The sequence below is a fragment of the Electrona antarctica genome (genome assembly GCF_951216825.1).
Source record: "Electrona antarctica genome assembly, chromosome: 6".
In the NCBI taxonomy this organism is placed as follows: Eukaryota; Metazoa; Chordata; class Actinopteri; order Myctophiformes; family Myctophidae; genus Electrona; species Electrona antarctica.
The window spans coordinates 25,346,689-25,360,208 of NC_136811.1; the positions used below are offsets into that span (position 1 = coordinate 25,346,689).

General features: G+C 41.3%; 1 protein-coding gene across 1 annotated transcript in view; it reads left to right on the plus strand.

Annotated features, from left to right (window-relative positions):
* Nucleotides 1–13,520, plus strand: part of dnah5 (dynein, axonemal, heavy chain 5) — a 149,846-nt gene that overhangs the window by 69,204 nt on the left and 67,122 nt on the right. The window contains exons 51-59 of the mRNA XM_079504311.1: nucleotides 3,516–3,720; nucleotides 4,463–4,605; nucleotides 6,032–6,166; nucleotides 7,017–7,139; nucleotides 8,137–8,350; nucleotides 8,827–9,050; nucleotides 9,785–9,983; nucleotides 10,174–10,346; nucleotides 11,978–12,108. Coding sequence (XP_079360437.1) covers nucleotides 3,516–3,720; nucleotides 4,463–4,605; nucleotides 6,032–6,166; nucleotides 7,017–7,139; nucleotides 8,137–8,350; nucleotides 8,827–9,050; nucleotides 9,785–9,983; nucleotides 10,174–10,346; nucleotides 11,978–12,108 — 1,547 coding nt within the window. The remainder of the gene's footprint in view (nucleotides 1–3,515; nucleotides 3,721–4,462; nucleotides 4,606–6,031; nucleotides 6,167–7,016; nucleotides 7,140–8,136; nucleotides 8,351–8,826; nucleotides 9,051–9,784; nucleotides 9,984–10,173; nucleotides 10,347–11,977; nucleotides 12,109–13,520) is intronic.

Consider the following 13,520-nt stretch of genomic DNA (forward strand, 5'->3'; position numbering starts at 1 on the left):
GGCCTCCAACTGTAGAATAATAGTAGTACAGTGTACATGAAATGATACCAAAAGCATAACACCACCAAAACAGACAAAATCTGTCAAAATGACATGCTATCGAGTATCTAAATAACATTCTTGCCAGTTGTGGAAAAGTAACCACCATATATCTACAGTATCACATTTAGGCAACTTTGCAGCAAAAGGCAAAAAAAAACCCAACTAAAACTAAAGTTAATGGTGACCCGTTCTTAGAGTTTCAAAAAGTGCTAAATATTTACTATGAAATTAATCCATACAGCTCATACCTCATAATACATGTCTTTGGAAGCAAAATAATTGCACTGTGAGTACATAATCAATACAGCATTCATTGCAAACACTCTGCTTGGAGTACCTAAATACATCTCATAATTTCTGAAAGTAGATCTGTTTTTGGTTTCTGTGGCCCTAATACATGGAATGACCTGCAAACGACATTAAAATTGACCACATTGGTACCCCCGAGTCGTTTTAAAGCCTTGGTGAGCATACAGATCCCCACAATATGTAACTGTTTTTAGATAGTTTTGAAATTTGTCTTAGCTTTTATTTGTAACCTACTGTATGTAATTCACATGTATACCTTTTGTTTTCCTTTTCCTGATCTTCTGATGTATTGTGATCTTTTTTTTATATGATATTGTATTACTCGACGACACTGAAAATGAGTTTAATTACTCAGTGTAATTTCGAGAATAAATACAACTTGAATGAATGTATGGCATAGAGCTCTTTTTAGGAATGTAAATATGGGGAGATTTTATGTTCTTGTTGAGCAGCGCATGAACACGTAATTGTTTTGGTTTCAGACTTAGATTATGCAGCACAAGCTGTATGGAATCTTTTCATGATCACTGTTTGTGACCGTTGACTTCTGTAGTTTCTGAGAAAGCTGACAAACGGTCTTGTTGGCAAATGCCTCATATATCTTTTGGTAAAAGCTTTATCCATGTTTCAACTGCCATGAGGGTAAATCGATATTGACAAATTGTATTTTTATGTGAACTACTCCTACTACCACTTCTAAAGCGCGCTTAAACCCCCTGAGATGCAGCATCTTGTTTTCAAGTAAAACATGAGTTTGTGAGTCTGCATTTGTGAGTAAAAGTGTGGCTGTAGTTCAGTATTTCATTGTTTAGATGCTATTACTGTGCAAAGAGGGAGATGGACATTATTCCTTTAATCTCAGAATGACCTCATAAGAGGCCGACAGCCATTATTCTTAGTACTCACTTTGTTCTCTCTGTCCTTGTTTGACTTTTTCTTGTTTCATCTTATCATCATTAACTAGCAATGCTGTTATCAGCTTTGAGCCACTTTCATCATCATAAACTTTATTTCTTTCTTCATTTGAACTCGTAATACATTTTCAATGTAGCCGAGATACAATACAATAATCAACAGAAATGACATTCACATAAAGCAACATTAAAATAAGCACAGTAAATGAATCAGAAGACAGAAAACACTCAAAATACTCAAAGAACTAAAACAGATAATAAAATAAAATAAAGCCGTTACAATCCCGATTTGAACATCAAACAGTTTCAACTGCCATGAGGGTGAATCGAAATTGACAAAATTACTCCTACTACCACTTCTGCTTAGCTGAAAGGCAATTGCCCACCATTTGAAAACTGCAAACTCCAACTCTGAGAATTTACAGTACTTACAGAATATATGGAGATTTTGTATTTCTATCACAATGTGAGGATTAGCAATTAAAGTAGCGTCATCTTTTTATATTTGGCAATGTGATTGAAAGGCATTAAGGTGACTACTGGACATTTTATGATTACATATCCAATACATTATACTGTCTGGCACAGAGCTCAAATCCCCCAAAATAATACTTCAGGATTAATATTTTTTAATAATTTTCATGTGAATCCTAGAGCACATTAGTAGTTTGTTACATATTAGTAATCTTTCTTACATGTGATGATTCCATAACACATTTGATTTTACACCACACTCACCACCCCAAACCACGTTGACCAGGGGTGGAGTACAGAGCACTCTCGAGGGGCCTTTCTTATGAAATAATAACACAATTCACAACTTGAAAACGCAAATTGTCAATACTATTGAGCCAAGTAAGCCACAAGACAAGCTATCGTAGTTCTGAAAGACACAAAAAAGAAAACAGGCTTCCAGTCGCGATATAATGGAAAAACCAAGGACAGCACACATCTCTCTAATCTACAAGCATCGATTGGTGACTGGTTCAGCGCCACCATCAATGGACAGCGACAGGCCATGCACGGAAACACCTGGGTTCCAGAGGCTATGCACGCTGTGACCAGCACCATGCTACATGGGGATAAATTACCCAAGAGAGCACAGCAGCATACAGAGCCACTACCTGGCTGTCTCAATTTCCACACAGAGAGTACTGTATGTTTGTAGTTAACCCATTACTAACACTACAGATTTGGTGTTATGTGCAGATAAAATGCACAAACAATGGCATGAGAAGCTACTTTGCAATCGAACACAAATTGCCTATATCTTGTGGCTCATTTGTATTTAGCAAGAATCAAATGTTTATCAAGATATTTTAAACTCTAAACATTAAAATATCTATAGGTCTACAACATTATAAAACCCATTCTAAGATAAAGTAGACACTGTTGTACAGTAAGGGGGTAGCAAGTAACAGATGCAGCTCAGTGGCCTTGTGGTTAGAGTGTCCGCCCTGAAACTGGGAGGTTGGGGTTCGATCCCCGGCCGGGTCATACCAAAGACTGTAAAAATGGGACCCAATGCCTCCCTGCTTGGCACTCAGCATCAAAGGGTTGGATTGGGGGGGTCAAATCTACTAATCAAATGATTCCCGAGCGCGGCACGGCTGCAGCTCACCGCTCCTTGGCTGCAGCTCACTGCTCCAAGAGATGGGTCAAATGCGGAGAACAAATTTGACCCGTGTGTGACAAATCGTACGACTTTGACTTTGACTTAACTTGAAATAAATAAACAAGCTGAGATAGATTCCAGGATTTAAGGAAATCAAATTTGCCATGTTTTGTAGAGATTTTTTTTAATAACAATTGAACATTGAAAATGACGATAAGCGAAGTACTTTATAATAATCAATTTATCATTGGCACAAACCTCAGCTTGAAAAGGATTTCTGCTCACTTTTGAGAACTAAAATTGTTTATTTATTTTTCTCTTTTTGTAGTCAATATTACAACAAATTCTACAGCAGTATCACTATAGCTATGTATAGCCATGGATGTTTTTAATGCTTCAGAAGTTTCATGGTCATTTGAGCAGTGCAGACCAGGCACCTTTGTGTAATCTCGAAACGACATAAATGTCAATTATGCATATTTGAATTGATGTGTAGTATAGAAAAGGAAAATAAGTATCCAGGGAAATACCCAGGCCTGTTTTCTTTTTGTGGAGCACTGTGCTCATGGCTGTTTAACTGCATTATCTTCTCTTCTACCATAATTGAACTACAGCATGTTATACCTATTGAACAGGAGCAGGGCGTGGAAATATCCAGAGAGCACATGGAGCGGCTTTATGTCTTTGCCCTCATGTGGAGCGTTGGAGCTCTGCTGGAACTGGAGGACCGCAGGAAAATGGAGGCCTGGCTCAGAGGCCATGACAGGATAACACTGGACCTACCAGATATCCCATCTGAATGTGAGGACACCATGTTTGACTACCACGTCACTGCAGATGGTAAGCATAACAAGGGTTACCGACACCTTTTTAGGATACAGTGCTTTAGTTTACGTGGTAAGGTGCTATGGAGTTTGTGTGACTGTTTTTTTAACTGTAACGTAGACATACCTTTTCCTTATATGTTGTCCATATACTGTATATACGACAAATGTGTGTAAGCTATTTTCAAGCCACTTCACAAAACCCCACCCTCAATCGCTGTTATTTGCTGAGTTTTGGTTCACATGATGATGACCTACTCCATCCACCACAGCTTGCCAATGTGGATGAATCGCTCATTGACAGGCAGCGGCATTGGCTGCTCAGCTGCTCGTGTCTCACGAGCCTCAGGGCCTCAATGTTGTCAAGCCTGTTGAAGTGATTTAAAAAAGTCAATTTGTAGAATCTTGCATCCAGGATGTTAATTGAACCAAAATGAGAGCTCCCCAAAACAACTGGCAAGTACATTGTGTGTCTTGAAAAGAGAATGAAGCCAACAGTAATATAATTTAAAAAGTGTATTTGATCACCGATGAAGGCTTATTGAGCTGAAAGGCGTCCTTTTGGGGGTCTTCATTTTCTTTTCTCTTTTTACAGTCTTTTCACAACACTATTTGTAAAAGGATGTATGCCCCATGTATGCCTATTGGTACCTCATTCTTAAAATATACTATGACTAACACCTCTCCAGTCTTCTATTTTGTCCTGTATTTTCTATCCCATAATGTCATAATACTGCAGATTCGTTTTCCCACAACAGGTCAGTGGGTCCACTGGGGCACCAGAGTTGAGGAGTATATTTACCCATCTGACTCCACTCCAGAATATGGCTCCATCCTTGTCCCCAATGTGGACAACGTCAGGACAGACTTCCTCATTCAGACGATAGCCAAGCAAGGAAAGGTAAGCAAGACAAATGTATTAAAGGCCCTGCTAGCATCCACTAGGGACTGTGCTGCTGCTAAAAAGCTTATTATACTTTATAAGACAAGCTATGGCTCATGGTTCATCCCGCTGGGCATTTACTCAATATATTGGCTCGCTGACAATCCTGTGTCCATGGCAATGTAGACCAGTGGTTCTGAAAGTGGGGTCCCAAGACCCCCATGAGTCCTCGAGGGTGTTCCAGGAGATCCACAGCTAAAACTGAGGAACAGTTTCAACACTTATTATAGCTCTATTTTATTTTTTGGGCTAATCTAAAATAGCCAATCTACATGCGCCATGTGCATGTCCTTGACATGAAAATATTTGAGAAGGACTGACTATAAACTGAGGTGTGCAACCAATCAAAGATGTGAGACAAAAATGTGTGAGCTGCTAGAAATATAAAATGGGTGGTCAGCGGCCAAATAGATATAATTTTGGGGGTCCTTGACATGAAAAAGTTTGAGCACCACTGACACTGAGGTGTTACTCTATGTATTAGATTAAGCTTGACAGTTCAACTGCAGTTCCTGTTCCTTATCTGCATTGAAAAGCCTTCAAAGTTTCTCTGTGGTTTTATGATAAGGATTTCAGGGATGGTATCTCCCGTCTGAGACTTTACCTGCACTGTCTATTGCTTTATTGACCCCCTGCTACAGTTACTCACACGCATGCATTGCACACATGCATGTACACACATACACTCTCACACACTATCATGATAATGCATGTGAATACCTTTCCTCTGTTTTGCATTCCCTTCAGAGTAGTGGAGCATTCAGTGGGGTTTTAAGTAGAGCATTGATTGCATTATTTTAATCTGTTCACTTAGTGTACACCCAGCCATGCCACCGTCATGCTGTTGATTTAGACCCATGTGTGCATTGCTTTTGCTTTTGTTTAGATTCACAACATAGCCATCAGAAAGTGTGTGTGTGTGTGTGTGTGTGTGTGTGTGTGTGTGTGTGTGTGTGTGTGTGTGTGTGTGCGTGTGCGTGTGCGTGCGCGTGCGCGCGCTCTAGTTTAGAACACCACCATAAACCCTTAAAGTCAGGACAATAGATACTGCTGAAAATTAAAATAATGTGGGTGGGATTTTTTTTTAAATAAATGTTATAGCCTACTGTATAGCATTTTGGAATGGCATCTATGTAGTCAAATTATTGCCAAAGTTAATTGCTGCAGAATCTATTTAGATATACATCTTTGTCTTACAGTAGTTAGCAAATCTTCTTTATTAACTTATCTGTGAACTCTCAAGTCTGTCAGGGAATAGATTTTCTTTCTTAATATTCTCGGTAAAACTTATGCTCAAATAATGCAGATAGCGGGTTTGCACAGCATTGATCTATGTTATAGATAAAGCTGGTACATTAACTAATGTCAATGTTTATTCCCACAGGCTGTTTTGTTGATTGGAGAGCAAGGAACAGCTAAGACAGTCATCATCAAAGGCTACATGTCAAAGTATGATCCAGAGCTGCACAAAGCTAAGATTCTCAACTTCTCCTCTGCAACCACTCCACTAATGTTCCAGGTACTGTACAAGTCGTCCCCCCCTATCTCTGTCTGTCAGTCTCTTGCTTTCATGCACGCACACAAAATAAATATTGCCAGTGTTGTTCATGACGAATCCGTGTGTTGACGTTTTTGATTAATTTAATTTCAAACCACCCTCACCTCATCCTCAAACTGTAGGTTTATCTCTGACTGGGGCTGAGGCCACGTGTGGGTTAACTTGCCACATGTATTAGCCTATTGCTGCGCCAGTGCTGGCAGTGTGTGTGACCGTGTGCGCTAGCTTGCTCATTGACTTGTGCAGTGGTATTGATCTCTAGGTGTAGAGTCTATGGGCTGATTAATAATGTGGAAGGCTGGACCACGAACCACTGTTTTTCTCCCCTACATGACTTAGCTGCACATCGACCCAGCTGTCATGATTGATTACAGTATGTCTGTGAGGACCAGATGAGGTACCTTTATCACGCTTAAGGGTGATTTGTACTTGGTTGCGTGCTAGTGCCGCTCACCGAAAATAGCAAGATCTACGAGCTCAGAATGCGCTGCAGCACGACATGTTGTGAGCTTGTAGATCAGCAATATGATGAACAACCAAGTGTAACTGAAGGTTCAAACTGCCCCCAAAACTCACCTCTTGCAGACTTGATTCCACACTTAAAATTCCCCTTTTACAGTATATTTTCAACCGAATAGCTTAGTTTTTATTATATTATATAAGTTTTTATATTGTCTTAATTAAGTTGTTTTGAATTGTTGTTTTAAATCACATAATATTATTATTATAACTCAGGCTTAAATTCTCACACCTTACCTTCTCTCACATTCTTCTTGTTCCTACTCCCCCCCCCCCCCCCCTCTCTCCTTAGAGGTCAGTTGAGAGCTATGTGGACAAGCGAATGGGGACCACCTATGGACCCCCAGCTGGGAAGAGAATGTCCATCTTTATAGATGACATCAACATGCCTGTCATCAATGAGTGGGGAGACCAGGTTTGGGAGCATTATAACAACTATGTCAGATAAAAGTATATTTGATTGCTTTAAAACAGAATTTTCATAATTTGTCATAATATATATATATATATATATATATATATACACACAATATATACACGTGTATATACACATACACGTGTGTGTGTGTGTGTGTGTGTGTGTGTGTGTGTGTGTGTGTGTGTGTGTGTGTGTGTGTGTGTGTGTGTGTGTGTGTGTGTGTGTGTGTGTGTGTGTGTGTGTGTGTGTGTGTGTGTGTGTGTCTCTCAGACTGCCACAACAGCTTCGTTCGCTTCACAGCGTTTACGCTTCTTACTTGTATGATATTGTATTACTCGACGACACTGAAAATGAGTTTAATTACTCAGTGTAATTTCAAGAATAAATAAAACTAAAATGTATGGCATAGAGCTCTTTTTAGGAATGTAAATATGGGGAGATTTTATGTTCTTGTTGAGCAGCACATGAACACGTAATTGTTTTGGTTTCAGACTTAGATTAAGCACAAGCTGTATGGAATCTTTTCATGATCACTGTTTGTGACCGTTGACTTCTGTCGTTTCTGAGAAAGCTGACAAACGGTCTTGTTGGCAAATGCCTCATATATTTTTTGGTAAAAGCTTTATCCATGTTTCAACTGCCATGAGGGTAAATCGATATTGACAAATTGTATTTTTATGTTTTATGTGAACTACTCCTACTACCACTTCTAAAGCGCGCTTAAACCCCCTGAGATGCAGCATCTTGTTTTCAACGCGGTCCCTCAAATCAGAATGTTTTAGCTTTCTGCTCAAGTAAAACTTGAGTTTGTGAGTCTGCATTTGTGAGTAAAAGTTTGGCTGTAGTTCAGTGTGTGTGTAAGACATGACACCTGCGCAGTATGCTTCTCTTGTCTAACGGAAACATCCCATTTTCAGAACGTATTGTTTCACATACGTAACTAAATCGAAAACAACTTTTCAGCCTATTATATCCTTCATCTCTCCCATTCCAGGTAACTAATGAGATAGTCCGGCAACTCATGGAGCAGAATGGGTTCTTCAATTTGGAGAAACCAGGGGAGTTCACCAACATTGTGGACATCCAGTTCCTTGCATCCATGATCCATCCCGGAGGAGGTCGTAATGACGTCCCACAGAGACTGAAGAGGCAGTTTTCCATCTTTAACTGTACCCTGCCCTCCAACGCCTCCATTGACAAAATATTTGGTAAGAAACATGATCACAGCTTTATTATTACTATTCCTTATAATGTAGATTGTAGAGTTGTTTTGAATTCCTATGAATCACTTTCAGTACAGTATTTATTTATTTATGTACTAGCATGTGTGCTACATATTGAAGCTGTCTATAACATGTTGAGTTCGTAACATACAGTAATACACATCGGTCACCTTATTTGGTCAGTAGCTGATGCAAAACAGTACAATAGTACTAGCTGGACAATAGTACACTAGTTGTAGCTGCTTGTTTTTCTATAGGACATTCAGATTGCACCCATTCAAAGGTAACACAATCACTCATTCTACCTATACTCTCTACTAAGACATTAGCAATCTGCTGAGTCTACAAGCTAGAATGACTGGTTCATTAAAACAAACGTAAAAAAGGTTACCTTTGGCAACAAGATGCCCGGGTCATTCTTTCACTCTCAAGTCTTTCCACTAACGACCCCACCACCTCAGGTGTGATCGGCAGGGGCCACTACTGTGAAAGTCGCGATTTCAGTGAAGAGGTCCGGAGCCTCGTGCCTCGCCTGGTGTCTCTGACCCGCCGTCTCTGGCAGATGACAAAGGTCAAGATGCTGCCGACGCCCGCAAACTTCCACTACATCTTCAACCTCCGGGACCTGTCCAGGGTGTGGCAGGGCATGCTCAATACCACTGCCGAGGTGGTCCACTCCGTACAGGTAAACGCAGTCAAGACAGTAGAGTGGAACAGTGGTAGAGGACAGCAGATATGACAGAGCACTAGAGTAGAACAGTGGTAGAGGACAGCATGTATGACAGAGCACTCTCAGCAACTCTGCTGAAGTGATAAACATCCTATGTACTAACAGTATATGATTTATTACTATTACTACAATAGCAGTAGGAAGATTAAAGGATCATTAAGTAGGGGGAAGAACAGACTGGAAGAAAATGTTCAACCTCAGGCCCTCTTAAAAGTCTGGCACGCCAGGCCATTACCTAACTGTCTACAGGTTTGTGAATTACTGAATTATTGATTAGAATAGAATACATCTTCCAATTCTGGCTGCACAGGTCTGGCAAGGGCATGTTGAACATCACTGCTGAATCCTCAGCAGGGAACAAAACAAAATAGAACAGGAGAGAAATACAAATGAGGAAAAATCTGAGATCAGATTAGAACCTTTTTTTTGTATTTGTCTCATGAATAGTTTTGATGATCAAAACTTACAAAGTCCCTTGCTTTGTATTGATTAGATGTGCCCCATGTCCTCAAAACCTACCAAGATACCTTCTTTGTCTCGGTCATCAAAATCATTTGTATTCAAGGATTCATTGTCAGTCAGGAATGAAACAGTGCCGCCTAATCAATATCATCAATCGCATTGAGACTTGGAGGAGGATTTAGTCCTTGGCAGCAAAAATGACAAACTGTATATACTGCATATCACAGGTGTTGCTGGCTCTGTGGAAGCATGAATGCAAGCGCGTGATCGCGGACCGCTTCACCATTCCTGAGGATGTAGCGTGGTTTGACCGGGCCTTGGCAGCACTGGTGGAGGAGGAGCTTGGCGAGGGGGAGAAGGATGTGGTGGACCATGGTGTGGATGCATACTTTGTTGACTTCCTGCGCGATGCCCCTGAGGCTACAGGTACCGCATCAACGCAGCCCTTCTGCCTACATTGTATACACTGTCTAGTATGAAGACAACACGTACGGGACAATGCAATGGACCATCTCAACAGTGACACCTTTGTCATTGTTCTGTGTGTTCTATTCTAGAACCCTTAGGGGAATTGTACTTCAAGGCTTTGTGATGATTTGAGTTGTTGTTCTTACAGGCGAGGAACCTGAGGGGTCAGACTTTGACATGCCCAAAGTGTACGAGCCCATAGAATCATTTGAAAGCCTCAAAGACCGACTTAATATGTTCCTCAACATGTTCAACGAGAGCATCAGAGGAGCTGGCATGGACTTGGTCTTCTTTACCGATGCTATGATACACCTAGTCAAGGTACAGGACAGAGTTTATTATGTTTTTATTTATTTTTTGTTGTTCCCAACAAATTGCATTTGTAAGAATTGATCCAAAAAAACTAAAACATCTATGTCGATCTCTGCATATTTCTGTTTTCTTACTGAATCCATTCATCATGTCTGCCTTTTTGCTTTCCTGTACCTCTAGCCTGGTATCCAGCCTGCTTCGCTACGTTCGGCGGATTTTTTTTCTCTCTTCGCTTATCAGTCTGGAAAGCCTCCCATTGGGAGGTTTTGCAGAACTACACTAGAACTACATATGTTACGTAGTCAACGTCGTTGCTGATTGGATGTTGTTCCAACGAATGAGAGTAGCGTTAGGCAACCTACGTCATCAGCCAGCGCCACCCTCCATGCTTTCTGTCTGCAGTAGCTGCGCTTTGCTATGACGTCTCACTGGTGCTTTGTCCCGCCCCGCACCACAGACCAATCAGAAGCCACGTTAGGTTTCGAAGCTTTTGGCATGTCCCGCCTCCCTTGGAGATAGGAGGCTTTCCAGACTGATAAGCGAAGAGAGAAAAAAAAATCCGCCGAACGTAGCGAAGCAGGCTGGATACCAGGCTACTGTACCTCTCAACCTGGTCCAAGTCACCCCCTCCCCCCCCCCCCCCCCCCCCCCCACCCCCTTTGTTTTCCTCTTTATCTGTCAACTGGATTAATTTACAGACATACTGCAGGAAATGTATTGTAGATGTAGCAGATGAGGCACAGCCTTTTTACATCAAATGGACTCATAATACGTCATGGTAAATAGCTACAATTTACTAGTACAGACAGGATGTACTTTGAAAGCAAAGGCACACAGTGTGTGCCCACTGTTTATTTTGAGACTACAGCTAGAGCAATAAAAGAGCCTTGAAAACCATTGGTATACAGTAGATGACCAAATGCTTTAAAGTGTTTTTATTTATTTTTGTATTTTTTTAAGTTCATGTGGTTAGACTAACCAAACAAAATAGTTCTGAAACTATAGACTATTGAAATGTGTAGGCTATTTCTAAAAACTTCAGTTGTATGAAATCGGGCTTCAAAGTTGATGTTGTTTATTTGGGGGGGGGGGGGGGGGGGGGAGTCAGATACATAGATAAGACTGACAGAGATTTCTGGATGGATGGATAGATAGGCTTGTTTTCTAAACAGATGATACAATGATGACATGCAGCATAAGATGCCCACCTGCATGATACAGCTGCTTTCTCTGAGGCCTTATGGCTTTTATCCAGACGATGCTGCAATGGCACTGCACCTTGGGGCTAGGAGCTTTTCAACCTGCTCTCTCTGGCTCACACTGGCCCCCAGTCTGGGCTCCTTCATGCATACAGTAGTGTACTGTACAAACAGGGAAGACTGTATATCTCCGGCTTTGTTGTATCTCTTTCCCCTTCATATACTCCTACACACACACACACACACACACACACACACACACACACACACACACACACACACACACACACACACACACATGCACACGCACACGCACACACAAACACTTCATACTGATTTGTACTTGCACCCAGTTATTAATCTTGTGTGTGTGTGTGTGTGTGTGTGTGTGTGTGTGTGTGTGTGCGTGTGCGTGTGCGTGTGCGTGCGTTGTTTGTGTAGATATCGAGGATAATCCGGACGCCGAGAGGAAACGCCTTGTTGGTGGGTGTTGGAGGATCAGGCAAACAGAGCCTGACCAGGCTGGCCTCGTTCATTGCTGGCTACAGGATCTTTCAGATAACATTGTCACGGTAAACCTGACACACAGACCTGCACACACCAGAAAACATGTACACACAGCCCACCAACCTCCATGTTTGCTTTAATCCTATTCTCCTAACCAAGCATGTACTGTAACATCAGCTTAGCAACACTGTGAAAGTATTTGTTTAATTCTTAGAGTTAAATTAGTTAACGTAACTCTGAACATGTGTACCAGTGATAGGAGGTGTTTGCTTTAAAGCAATACACACATCCTATGATCACCCACGGCAGTCAACAATAATATGTTCTGGTAGGGGGTATCTTTGTATTCACAGTAGAAACAAAAAGCACATACTCATTCTGTATAATGCACTTTGTATTCCAAAGTGACTCTGCAGTGCACTGGCCCTGAACGTACCCATGACATATTGTCACCCTGCAATGCGCCCAAACATCCATTTGCTGTTCATACTGTGCCATTGTATTTTTGGCTGTGCACGGCGCCAGCTGAAATCAATCAAGAATTTGACCTTTGAGTAAAAACAGCTGACACTAAATGTTTCACTGGGAGCAAATTGAAATAACACACTTTGGATCTTGGCGGCACCTCCTTTAAAGAAGCAAATCTCAATTCAACTAATAGAGGAAACAGGATGTAACTACCCTGTAATTCTCCATATAAAAACATACTCCCTTTGGGAGTATGTTGACAACATTGAGTTGTTTAGGAAAAACATAGAGAGTCATTATACACCTTTCAACCCATCAAGATGTTTACATTGGGCAGATGGGTAAAAAAAACCTGTTCTTTCCTTCTGGACTTTTCCGTCCATCTTTCGCCTTATTGTTCTGGATCATTTACTCTTTTTTTTGTCCATCACTCTCATTTTATTTTTATTGTTCTGGATTTTTGTATCCATCACTCTCTGTTCCATGGCGTTCTGTCTCTCGGCCCCTTAGCAGCCATGTTGCCGTCTGCTGTTTTCCTAACAGGTTTTAGTGTTTGGTATTAATATGAATGAAGCCTGTGTTCCTCCTCCAGGCATCAGTCCTCTCAGGAGAGAACAAACTGGCCCTTCCTTCCCTTCCTTCCCTTCCCACTCTCAAAGCCTTTCTTTCTTTCTTTCTTTCTTTCTTTCTTTCTTTCTTTCTTTCTTTCTCACTCATGCGCTGCACAACTGTCTGCCGTTCTACCTCTGTGTAAACATATTCTCACTCACTCACTCACTCACTCACTCACTCACTCACTCACTCACTCACTCACTCACTCACTCACTCACTCACTCACTCACTCTTCCTTTGCCGGGGAGCTGTCCATCTCTTCACCCCCTCTCCACTGCCACTTCTACAAGTCTACTCTATGCTCTCATCTCTCCTCTGAAAGCACATAATGCTTCTCCACACGCGCACACGCATGGTCGCACGCGCTCACAAGCGCGCGCGCACGTACGCACGCACA